Below are 11211 nucleotides of genomic sequence, written 5' to 3'. Positions count from 1 at the left end.
AATTATAATAAATTGACACATTGAGCACACATGTATCTTGTGGATATTATAGTGCCTGATCATTAGCAGATGATCAATAAATATAAATTATATTTTTATATATACAAGATATATGTAATAATGTAGACATTCTTTCATCATAGTACTAGATGACTAACGCCAAGTACAAAAAATAAACTTATGGAAACCATAATGAATTCAATTATGTAAAAATATGAAGGAAAAAGAGAGTGGGAAAGAGAATATCCTAAATTATTGATGGTGGATAGTTAACAGTATCGGTTGTATGAATTATAGATAGGCTTTTTTCTTTCCCTATATGTTTATATATCTCTGTTTTCACCCATTTATCTCTTATATTTCCTGCTTTTCCATAAGTGGTATATATTATTTTTATAGTCAGAAAATAATGAAATGAAAAGCAGAATGTGAAAAAGATTATGTTTGTTTTCACAAACTCTAAAGGCTCTGGGAAGCAAGAGGAGACTTGGAAAGGCTTGCTGGAGGAGGTGAAGCTTGTTCGGAACCTGGAGGGGTCGGGAGGACTGAGGTAGGTGAGAGGAAACAAGGAGGGCATTTTGTTCAAGCAAAGAGAAATGCCAGTGCAAAGATACAGAAGTGGGGAAGCACAGGGAGTCATCCAATCCAATCAGTGCAGCAAGTTTATGCGAGGAAAAGCAGAACACATGCTGGGCTTGGAAACTTGAGGCTGGATTCTTGGAAGCCTTGAGGCTGGATTCTTGGAAGCCTTGAATGTCAGACCTCAGACTTCTGGCTCTATCTGGGGAGTGTGGGCACAGGAGAAAGTCACATCCTTCTACGACCTTCCAATACCCTTACTGAGGCAGGAAGCATTTAGGTTAAATTCAAGATAAATACAAAGACTCTGAAAGATCCTGAGAGACGTGGAAAGAAAATGGAGGGGACCATGGGGAAGGTTTCTGTGTGTTACTACATTATTCAAGTTGTCTTCACAAGCCCTAAACCACAGGCAGCTTAGAGGATGGGAGGAAGTATTTGTAAACCATATATCTGATAATGGGTTAATATTGATATATAGATAGATAGATAGATAGATAGATAGATAGATAGATAGATAGATATACACACATATTACTTGATAGCAAAAAAAAATCCATAAAAAATTGTCAAAGAACTTGAATAGACATTTTTCAGGAAAAAAAATGTGATTAAAAAATGGACAAAGGGGGCTTCCCTGGTGGCGCAGTGGTTGAGAGTCTGCCTGCCAATGCAGGGGACACGGGTTCGAGCCCTGGTCTGGGAAGATCCCACATGCCGCAGAGCAACTAGGCCCGTGAGCCACAATACTGAGCCTGCGCGTCTGGAGCCTGTGCTCTGCAATAAGAGAGGCCGCGATAATGAGAGGCCTGCGCACTGCGATGAAGAGTGGTCCCCACTTGCCACAACTAGAGAAAGCCCTCGCACAGAAACGAAGACCCAACACAGCCATAAATAAATAAAATAAATAAATAAATAAATAAAAAATTAAAAAAAAAAAATGGACAAAGGATCTGAGCAGACGTTTTTCCAAAGACCTACAAAGGGCTACCAGGAACATGAAAAGGTGCTTGACATCACTAGTCATCAGGGAAATGCAAGTCAAAACCACAATGAGATACCACCTTACACTCTTCACAACAGCTATCATCAAAAAGACAAGAGAGATAACAAGTGTTGGTGAGGATGTGGAGAAAAGAGAATCCTGGTGCACTGTTGGTGAGAATGTAAATTGGTATTTATATATATGTGTGTGTGTTGCATTTAAAAATATGAATATTTATATATAATATTTATATTTATACATATATATAATATGATGGAATATTATTCAGCCATAAAAAATAAGGAAATCCTTCCATTTGTTACAACATGGATGTACCTTGAAGTCATTATGTAAGTGAAATGAGTCAGAGAGAAAAAGACAAATACTGTACAATACCATTGATAAGTAGAATCTAAAAACATTAAACTCATCCAAACAGAGAGTAGAATGTTGGTTGCCAGGGGCTGAGGAGTGGGGGAAATGGGGAGGTGACGTTCTAAAGGTATAAACTCTCAGTTATAAAATGACTGGGGACCTAATGTACAGTGTGGTGACTATAGTTAACAACATTGTACTGAATACTTAAAAGCTGCTATGAGAGTAGATTTTTAATGTTCTTACCATAACAACAACAAAATGATAATTATGTGAGATGAAGAATGTGCTAACTAACCTCAGTGTGATAAACACTTGGCGATACATAGATGTATGAAATCATGACTTTGTATACCTTACATTTACACAGTGTTATACGTCAAATATATCTCAATAAAACTGGACAGAAAATTTAAAAATGAAGTTAGTGGTCATGAATGTAAAGTGAAACTTCTCGGCATGACTGTGGCCTTTTCTCCGTCCACGATCAGCTGAACGAATGTAGGGATAGGATAGGATCTGAGGTGGATTTCAGCAGGAATGTTGATAGTATGTGCACAAAGGACTAATTACAGTGACTGACCAGGGAATCTAAGCCGGATAGAGAGAGGAGTGAAGATGTGAGGGAGGTGAAGGACAGTGATAAATGTTCAGATGGCTACTGAGGAAGGAACTGAGAGGAGACAGTATCATCTCCGTGGATACTGAATTCACTGAGAATCGTGATGGTAGCCGCACTGGAGTGAGTGAGCGTGAGCCAGGGACAAAACTCTTCAAGGAATAAAGGGGAGCAAAGGGAGTGAGGTGGGGGATGACAGCAACAAGGGGGTTAGGGGGCAAAGCTGATGACATGAGAATCAAAGCTGCATTCAAAACTGGGAATGAGGGCTTCCCTGGTGGCGCAGTGGTTGAGAATCTGCCTGCCAATGCAGGGGACACGGGTTCGAGCCCTGGTCTGGTAAGATCTCACATGCCGCGGAGCAACTAGGCCCGTGAGCCACAATTGCTGAGCCTGCGCGTCTGGAGCCTGTGCTCCGCAACAAGAGAGGCCACGATAGTGAGAGGCCCGCGCACCGCGATGAAGAGTGGTCCCCGCTTGCCGCAACTAGAGAAAGCCCTGGCACAGAAACGAAGACCCAACACAGCCATAAATAAATAAATAATAATAATAATAAAAAAAACTTTCTTAAAAAAAAAAAAACTGGGAATGACATCATCGAATCTACAGCATCTCGCACAGGTAAGGGTTGCTACCCATGTTTTACAGATGAGAATCACTGAGGTTAAACAGCTGGCTTAAGGTCACTCAGCAGAGGATGCAATCCTAAACCAGTTAAAAATTAAGAGTAGCAATGATGTGAGAAGGAATTGTGCTGCCTCTGACTTCCACACACTGCCAGGGACACTCTATCCGAAAGGGCCCTTTCCCTCCAGAAATTTCCCTTCCCTACCCTGAGGGAGCTCTCTCTGGACACCTCCATACAAAGGGCTAATTATGGGAGAGGGACATAGATTCCCCAGAGCTCCATCCTCTCTTCTAAATAACAGAAACTGTTGATTCCCTGGCTCTCTCTCTAGTAGAGGCTCATCAACACCCTTTCTCATTCTCTACAACTGTTTTGCCCATCCCACGTTGTCTTCTCGAGGTACCTGCCCTGATCTCAGGCACCGGTTCCAGAAATCAACAGCCATGTGATTGGGCCTTTCTTTCATCCCTTCCACTGTCATTTCAAACCCAGAGAATCCAGAGCAGGAGCAAGAGACCAACTTCTCATCTGGAAACTGAAGGCCTAGATATCAGTGCCAGAGAATAAGACATGAAGTTAGGCTTATTACCACATTGCACTTTTAAAAAGTGGTCTTATGGAAGAGGGGCACATTCTAGAATACGAAATGATGTGTAGGGACACGTTATAGAATATTTTTTACAACAGATTTGGTTTCTGGATGCTTTAGGGGGATTATGGGGTGTTTGGGTATGTGTACAAATGTGTCTGAGCTATGTGTTTGGGTATTTGTGTGTACATGCAGTAAAGATGTCTGTGCAATTTGATCACTGTGTGCTTGTTTTCAGGATTTGGTAGGTTTGCCTAAGAATGACTTAAGACTTGCCTGGCTGAACTGGTGTGTGTCTATGTAAGCAGAGAATTAGAAAATTTGACTCTTTGTAACTCAACGTCTCTAGCACCATTGGACCATAAGCCTGAATGTCAACTCTCCTACTTTATTCATCTCCAGTATGACTATAAAATTATCCAGAAATAAAGGTCAATCTTTGTATGTAGTTTTATCCATCACAGTCCCTAGCATAATTAGAGCCTGGTTTATAAAAAAAGAGAAAAGAAAGAAAAAAAAGCAAGGATCCCAGAATTAATCAGGTTGAAATCCTGAGAGGCATTTACAAACCATGTAAATTTGGGCAAGTTATTTAACCTCAATTACCCTCCTATCCTACTGTATAAAATAGGAGTATTATCTATTTTTTCACATAAGAGTTAACATATGAAAAAGGGTATATATGTACATACCAGTTCTGTCCTTAAGTAGTGTAGGAACCCTCTAAAAGCCTGTTTCCTGATGTGAAATAGTGATAATAGTTAACATTTATTCAACGTCTACTATGTGTCAGGAACTGTTCTAAGAGCTTTACCCGTTGGAGCTACTTAATCAATTCTATTTTCATATGAGGAAACTGAGGCACAGAGAGGTTAAGCAACATTGCCCAAGGTTGTTCAGCTAAGAAATGGCAGAAGCAAGAATGGAACTTGGGCGGTCTGACTCCTGAACCCTTATTTTTCATCACGACATTAATACTTGTTCTGCCTAATGAAGATAAAACGAGAGAACCATATAAACATAATGTTTTCTTAGGGGGAAGAGAGTTCCTTCCTGACAAATAAAAAATTAGGGGATGATGAGTTTTAAATTAAGAACAGTGAAAATGATGTTTAAAACAAGCTATCTGTATAATCATACCCGTCAGGAACCATGTAGTAGAAAGCTTTCTATGTGACTTTTATCCATCACATCAACCATGATGGTTTTTGTACCGTCAGGAAATGTGATTGAGCATCACTATCAAGGGTTAAAAAGCTTCTGCATCCACTTTTCATTTGTTTGAAAAATATTTATTAAAATTAGAGCCAGGAAGACATGCAGGAACCTTAGAGGTTATAGAGTACAAAATCCTCCTACTACACATGAAAAAATTGAGGCAAAGGGAAATGAAGTGACTTCCCCATATCAAATCACTAGTCAAAGGCAGTTATGCTAGATGGAACCCAGGTCCCCTGACTTTCATTTTACCCAGATCACTCTGGATTTAAAGGCTGGTACACATGTGCCAATCTTTGTTGCTCATGATCATCACACTAGATAGTAAGCAGGAGGGGCATGGACATTAGAAGCAGCCTAGAAGAGAGATTCACCACAGATTAAAATTCAGTAGTCAGCAGTATAATGGATTGTATTAATAGAGGTAGAGCACCTGAAACAAAGAAGGAGATAGTTCTGCTCTACCAAGTGTTGGTTATATCAAACCTGGAGTATTGCGTGTAATTTTGGGCACTAAACATTGCAAACAAAGAGGAGGGAGGCTCAGAGTGAAATCTGTCTTCAAATACCTGAAGGGTTATCATGTGGGACGAAGATTAGATTTCTACTTTTACCATAGGACTCCTTCCAGAAGCAGCTGAAAGAGTACTGATTTCTAAATCAAACAGGCCTTTTAGTACAAGTCCACGGGGTCACTCACTAGCTATGACCTTGGGATGCTTTACCCTTTTGAGCCCAAGTTTGTTCATCTATAGGATGGAGTTCTATCTTCCTCATAGAATTTTCTGGTAAATATATCAACTAGGGTATACTAATATAAACTACGGGCTCAGATCTGAAAATGAGCTTCCAGTAGATACATAAGCATTGTGTGTGCTCCATCCCTTCTCCCATCCCACGCCCACTGGCCCGGGTTTTCCTTTGCTTGGAAGGGTAACATCACCCTTTCGTGTAGCATATATCGTCCTTCCAAACATTCTGCGAGTTTTCCCGCTTTAGGCCAACCACAGCACAGAGGAGCGCTTCCTCCTGCTGGGTTTCTCCGACTGGCCCTCCCTGCAGCCTGTCCTCTTCGCCCTTGTCCTCCTCGGCTACCTCCTGACTCTGACGGGCAGCTCGGCGCTAGTGCAGCTGGCGGTACTCGATCCGCGCCTGCACACGCCCATGTACTACTTCCTCTGCCACCCGGCCCTGGTGGACGCGGGCTTCACCACGAGCGTGGGGCCACCGCTGCTGGCCGACCTGCGCGGCCGGGCGCTGTGGCGGGAGCTCGGCCCCCGCCTGGCCCAGCTGTGCGCGTCGCTGGCGCGGGACTCGGCCGAGTGCGTCCTGCCGGCGGTGATGGCTCTGGACCGCGCGGCCGCCGTGTGCCACCCGCCGCGCCTCCGCCGCTCGCTGGCCCGCGCCTCCTGGCTCGGCGGCCTCACCAACTCTGCGGCGCAAACGGCGCTGCTGGCGGCTCGGCCGCTGTGCGCGCCCCGCCGGGTGGACCACTTCATCTGCGCGCTGCCCAAGCTGCCCAAGCTGGCCTGCGGCGGCGGCGGCCGAGACTCCGCCGAGCCCCAGATGTTTGCTGCCCGCGTGGTCATCCTGCTGGCGCCGTCCGCCGTCATCCTGGCCTCCTGGGGCGCCGTGGCCCGCGCTGTATGGGGCATGAGGACCGGAGGGAGCCGCAGGAAAGCGGTGGGCACCTGTGGGTCCCACCTGACAGCCGTCTGCCTGTTCTGTGGCTCAGCCATCTACACCTACGTGCAACCCACTCACAGCTACAACCAACAGCGGGGCAAGTTCATTTCGCTTTTCTACACTGTAATCACACCCGCCCTCAACCCACTCATCTACACCCTCAGGAATAAGGAAGTGAAGGGGGCAGCGAGGAGGGTCCTGGGGAGTCTTCGGAGAGGGCAAGCTAGACAGTGAGTAAGTCAGGGAGGGAAGGAAGTATTACCCCAGGGCCCAAGGCGGGAAATGCCCACTGGAAAGTCAGTCAGTTTAGCCTTCAGGCTGCTCATTTCTGTATGAGAATCTGCAAGATTTGTCCTTACGGAGTCCATGGTTAATGGGGGAGATCCCTTCCTCCCATCAGGAAAGGTTAGTGTGCTGTAGGGAAAATCCCGACATTTATACGTGCAGGTCTAGTGAGGGGGGAAATGGCCTTCAGGCTTTCTCCTAGGCTGCTGAAAAAAAGAAAGTTTGATTTTGGGAGGACCTTCCCCATCCTCAGGGGATTCTATAACCACCCGTCAAGAGTCCATATGCTGGTACGATGATGTATGACGGATTCCAGTCTGATGGAAGCGAGCGTGGAAGACCCCATGGTGTCTGCCATCAGACATATCCCTACGTGACAATAAAATCATAGACTCTACCCTGTAGGAGGCCCCATCCAAAAGAAGAAGCCATGGTCTCTTGTCTCGAGGAATCAGTCCAACCCAATGCCCACCTATGCGGTTAAATAGTGCCCACCTCAGAGCAGTTCACTCATAATTGTAATAAGCAACACCTATAAGTGTGGTTTGTGCTGAGCAGGGTTAAGTTCAGGAACCTCTTCTGCAGGAAGTGGTTCTTGAGCAAGTTATAAAGAAGAGACCGGACTAGTGGAGAAGAGGGTGGACATGTTTCAGGTTGTAAGAAAAACATACATGTGATCAGGAAGGAGACATGAGGATGAGATGGAGGAGTAAACAAAGGGAGAAAGATGGAGGAAGCAGAGAGAAAAAAGCTCCACTAGCCAGAACTTGGACAGAGCGTTGGGGTCAACCCAGAAACAAATCCTTACCCCCCTCACCCAACCCAGAGAAGACCTGCTAGACCCTAAGGCAGGCAGGACAGAGACTGGTCCACAATCCCCCAACTTTCAGAAAGTCCGTTCCCACCTAAAGCATATCTATTCCCAAGGAGCCCCACAAGAGACATAAAGTCTCTAGATCCCCAAGGTGAACATCTTGCCATGCCCACCGTTGTCCCCAGAAATAAGAATGGTTTAACTGGATGTGAGAAATAGAGAGAGTAAGAAGGGGCACAATGCCAAGTTTCATTTCATAACAAATAGCTTTCATTAAGGAGAGGTAGTTTAATTGAATTCCTAAATTATTTATTAATATGATTGTAGTCATGTCACAGTAAATAATTCACTTCGTAATAAACCATTTCACTATTCTCTGTAAGTAGAAAGTCAGTTTGGTTCAACGATTATTCAGTGATATGATAGAAGAAGCACTGAGCTAAACATAGATGCCAACACAGTAACTAGAAGAATGTGGGAGTAGCTGATTCACTTTGCTGTGCAGCAGAAACTAATACAACATTGTAAAGCACTATACTCCAATTAAAGAAAAAAAAAAAAAGGAGAAGAAAAAGAAGAAGATTGATCACAACCTAAAACATACTATCTTGTTGGCTGGGAAAGGAAATAGGAGTTTTTCTATGAGTCAGAGGGAACAAGGGAAGGATTAAACTGCAAGCTGGTTTTGAAAGCTGTCTCTAACAGGCCTTCAAATTCTAATATATCTATATATAATATGTTATACAAAATTTTGCCAATTATTCAATCATGTTAGAATGAAAGAAGCAATGAGTTAGAAATATCCTACATTCTTCCTCGCCAGTCCACTCCAAGACTTCTCTTGCTATTCATCTTTCTCATTAATTTTGGGAAATTGTCAAAGGGTGTGGCTAGTAAGGAGCAAAAGGAAATAAGGTCTTTTGCTCCTGATATCACTCCATCCCCAGGGTGGTCACCCCCCAACGCAAGGGTACGTCAGGAAGAGTAAATGGCCCTTTTTGATGCCATAATCTGCCATGATCTTCCCATCTTCCAGTTTCTTTCCATTGCAAGTCACAACCTGCTTCTTAGGGGGTATGGCAGTCTTTGTCTCGATCATCTCTTTCACCTGGGCCACTGAGCTGGACCTTCGCACCTGGAGGTGGTGCCTCTGCCCCTCATTACCGGACTCCATCAATTCCAAGGGCAGCTCCTCATCACTGGGCTTCACCACCTTCAGGGTGAGGTGAATGGTCATCTCCTTGTCGATGCCATACGATGACAGCGTTCTCTGGGGCTTTAGGGTCTTTGAGCCCAGCAGGAGGACCTGGTCATGCACGGGAACCTTGGTCTTAGACCGGACATGTTCATTGATGTTCTTCACTCTGCCTTCTGAGTGGACAGTGAAGGTCATTAATTCCCATTTCTGAGAATGGACGTTCACCTGGACAACAAAGACCAAGAGACAGTTGCCTAGAAGGCCTGCCACCTTTTGCGCCCTTCGTGCCCCCTCCTTCATTACTCCGACCCTTCACTTCGTGTCTGGTCCTCCTGGTCCGTTACAACAACCTGTACCCCTCCCTTTTTTGAAACTTCTCTTTTGAAATTTCCAGGTCATAATGCAAGAAAACCAGTCTTATTCCTTTGTAACCATACCTCTTATCCATCCCAAAATGTTATCAACGACTTCCCACCTTATTTACCTGTCTCCTATCCAGATAAAGTTTGTCAAATGTCAAAAACTGAATACAACTAGAAAGCAACCAGAAATGTACACCAGAATCTAAAAACACCTCTCAAAGAGAATTTCCAAGGCTTGACGGCCTAACGGAATACCCACGTGGCTGTCCTCCATGACTATGACTACTTTACATGGAAACCCTGTTTAGGACACATCTTCTCTGTACTGTCAGTACTTTTAAAAAAAATAACAACTAGCTTATTTTAATGACCCTATGTTCAGTATCACTTGTCCATATGTATTTTCTGTGTTTCTATATCTACCTATTATAGACTATGATCTCCTCCTTTAATCCCATCAGGGCCCCACTCACAGAAAGTAGGGAGTATATCTAAGTCTTACTTCAATAATCTGAACACGGGGAATCTCCCCCTGTCTTGTCACTGGAAAGCCTCGGAGGACCTCTTTCAGGCTTCATTCAAAAATATCTTCCCGGGTTTCCTTGGTGGCGCAGTGGTTGAGAATCTGCCTGCCAATGCAGGGGACACGGGTTCGAGCCCTGGTCTGAGAAGATCCCACATGCCGCGGAGCAACTAGGCCCGTGAGCCACAACTACTGAGCCTGCGCGTCTGGAGCCTGTGCTCCGCAACAAGAGAGGCCACGATAGTGAGAGGCCCGCGCACCGCGATGAAGAGTGGCCCCCGATTGCCGCAACTGGAGAAAGCCCTCGCACAGAAACGAAGACCCAACACAGCCAAAAATAAATAAATAAATATTTTTAAAAAAAAATCTTCCCAATCTAGATGCCACAGACATTTCTTCACTGAACTCTCACTATTCTGTGCTAAGCATTGCCCTCATTCCAAGTTCTTTTTGTAGAGCATATATTCTTACATAAGGCAATGTATCAGGGCATTAACAACTTAAGATAAATGAATTCTGTGAACCTCTCTTTTGGGAAGAGAAGGAAGCTTAAGAGCCCTGGACCCCTAAACAGGATAAGGGAGAAAGGGATCAAGACAATATTTCCGTAATTTCAAGTCTTGCCAGCCCTGCAGAGCACAAAGCCCACTCCCACTTCCTACCATGTACCCACCCAACAGTGGCCAGTGCAAGGTCTCAACAAAAGAGAACTCAGGAGCCAAACGACCTGGTTCTCTACATGGAAACCTTCCTCACATTCGGTAGGTATCAATGCCTCTCTCATCCCCTTCCAGATGCCTTCCCAGCCACCCCACCTACCCAGCACTCTCCCTCATCCATTCCTGAGAGCTCTCCCGTATCTCGGAGGTGCTCTCCCTTTCTCCATCCCCCCATCCCCATTATCCAATCCCAAGTTACACAGAGCTTGGCAGCCATCTCTGCAATCAGGGACGCAGAATCAGGAGACAGAGAAAAGGTCCTGGCCTCCAGTTTATATAAGCAGCTAAGAAGGAAATCCCCTGCCTGACGGCTGTGCTTATCAAGCTTTCCTGTACCATTTGTTCTCATAAGGTCTCCTCAATTTACTTTCACTTTTGCTACAGCAGAGTCAGTAAACAAAAATACCTTCTGATCAAGCACTTCTCCCCACAACCAATCCATTTGCCCTCCCTGTTCCAAATATGGCATGGTCCTTCTCTGCTGAGAAGTTTTCCCTGATTAACAACCCACCACTCCCAGTCCCGACTTATGACTTCCCAGCCTGCAGTCCTGGACCCTCACCGGCTTGAAGACCTTTAAAGCTTGTGGTCTCCCCTGCTGCTTTTAAGAGCCCCCCAGTAGTGAGAGACC

At 44.7% G+C, this 11211-nt stretch overlaps 2 protein-coding genes across 2 annotated transcripts; one reads left to right on the top strand and one right to left on the bottom strand.

The window, feature by feature from the left end:
- The first annotated feature begins 2664 nt into the window (after positions 1–2664).
- Positions 2665–6913, top strand: LOC137774092 (putative olfactory receptor 2I1). Its single transcript, XM_068559210.1, is given in 2 exon segments — positions 2665–2681; positions 5926–6913. Coding segments are annotated over 2 exon segments (1005 nt in total).
- Positions 6914–8328: 1415 nt separating this feature from the next.
- On the bottom strand, positions 8329–10848 carry UBD (ubiquitin D). Its single transcript, XM_068558218.1, has 2 exons — positions 10780–10848; positions 8329–9201 (listed from the first exon to the last, which is right to left on the bottom strand). The coding sequence occupies exons 1-2, from the start codon at positions 10795–10797 to the stop codon at positions 8731–8733; spliced, it is 489 nt and encodes a 162-aa protein (XP_068414319.1). The 5' UTR covers positions 10798–10848; the 3' UTR covers positions 8329–8730.
- Between the last annotated feature and the right edge of the window lie 363 nt (positions 10849–11211).

This window comes from Eschrichtius robustus, chromosome 12, assembly GCF_028021215.1.
Source record: "Eschrichtius robustus isolate mEscRob2 chromosome 12, mEscRob2.pri, whole genome shotgun sequence".
NCBI lineage: Eukaryota > Metazoa > Chordata > Mammalia > Artiodactyla > Eschrichtiidae > Eschrichtius > Eschrichtius robustus.
Note: the sequence above shows the minus strand (reverse complement) of the source record. Positions and strands in the feature narration are given on the sequence as shown.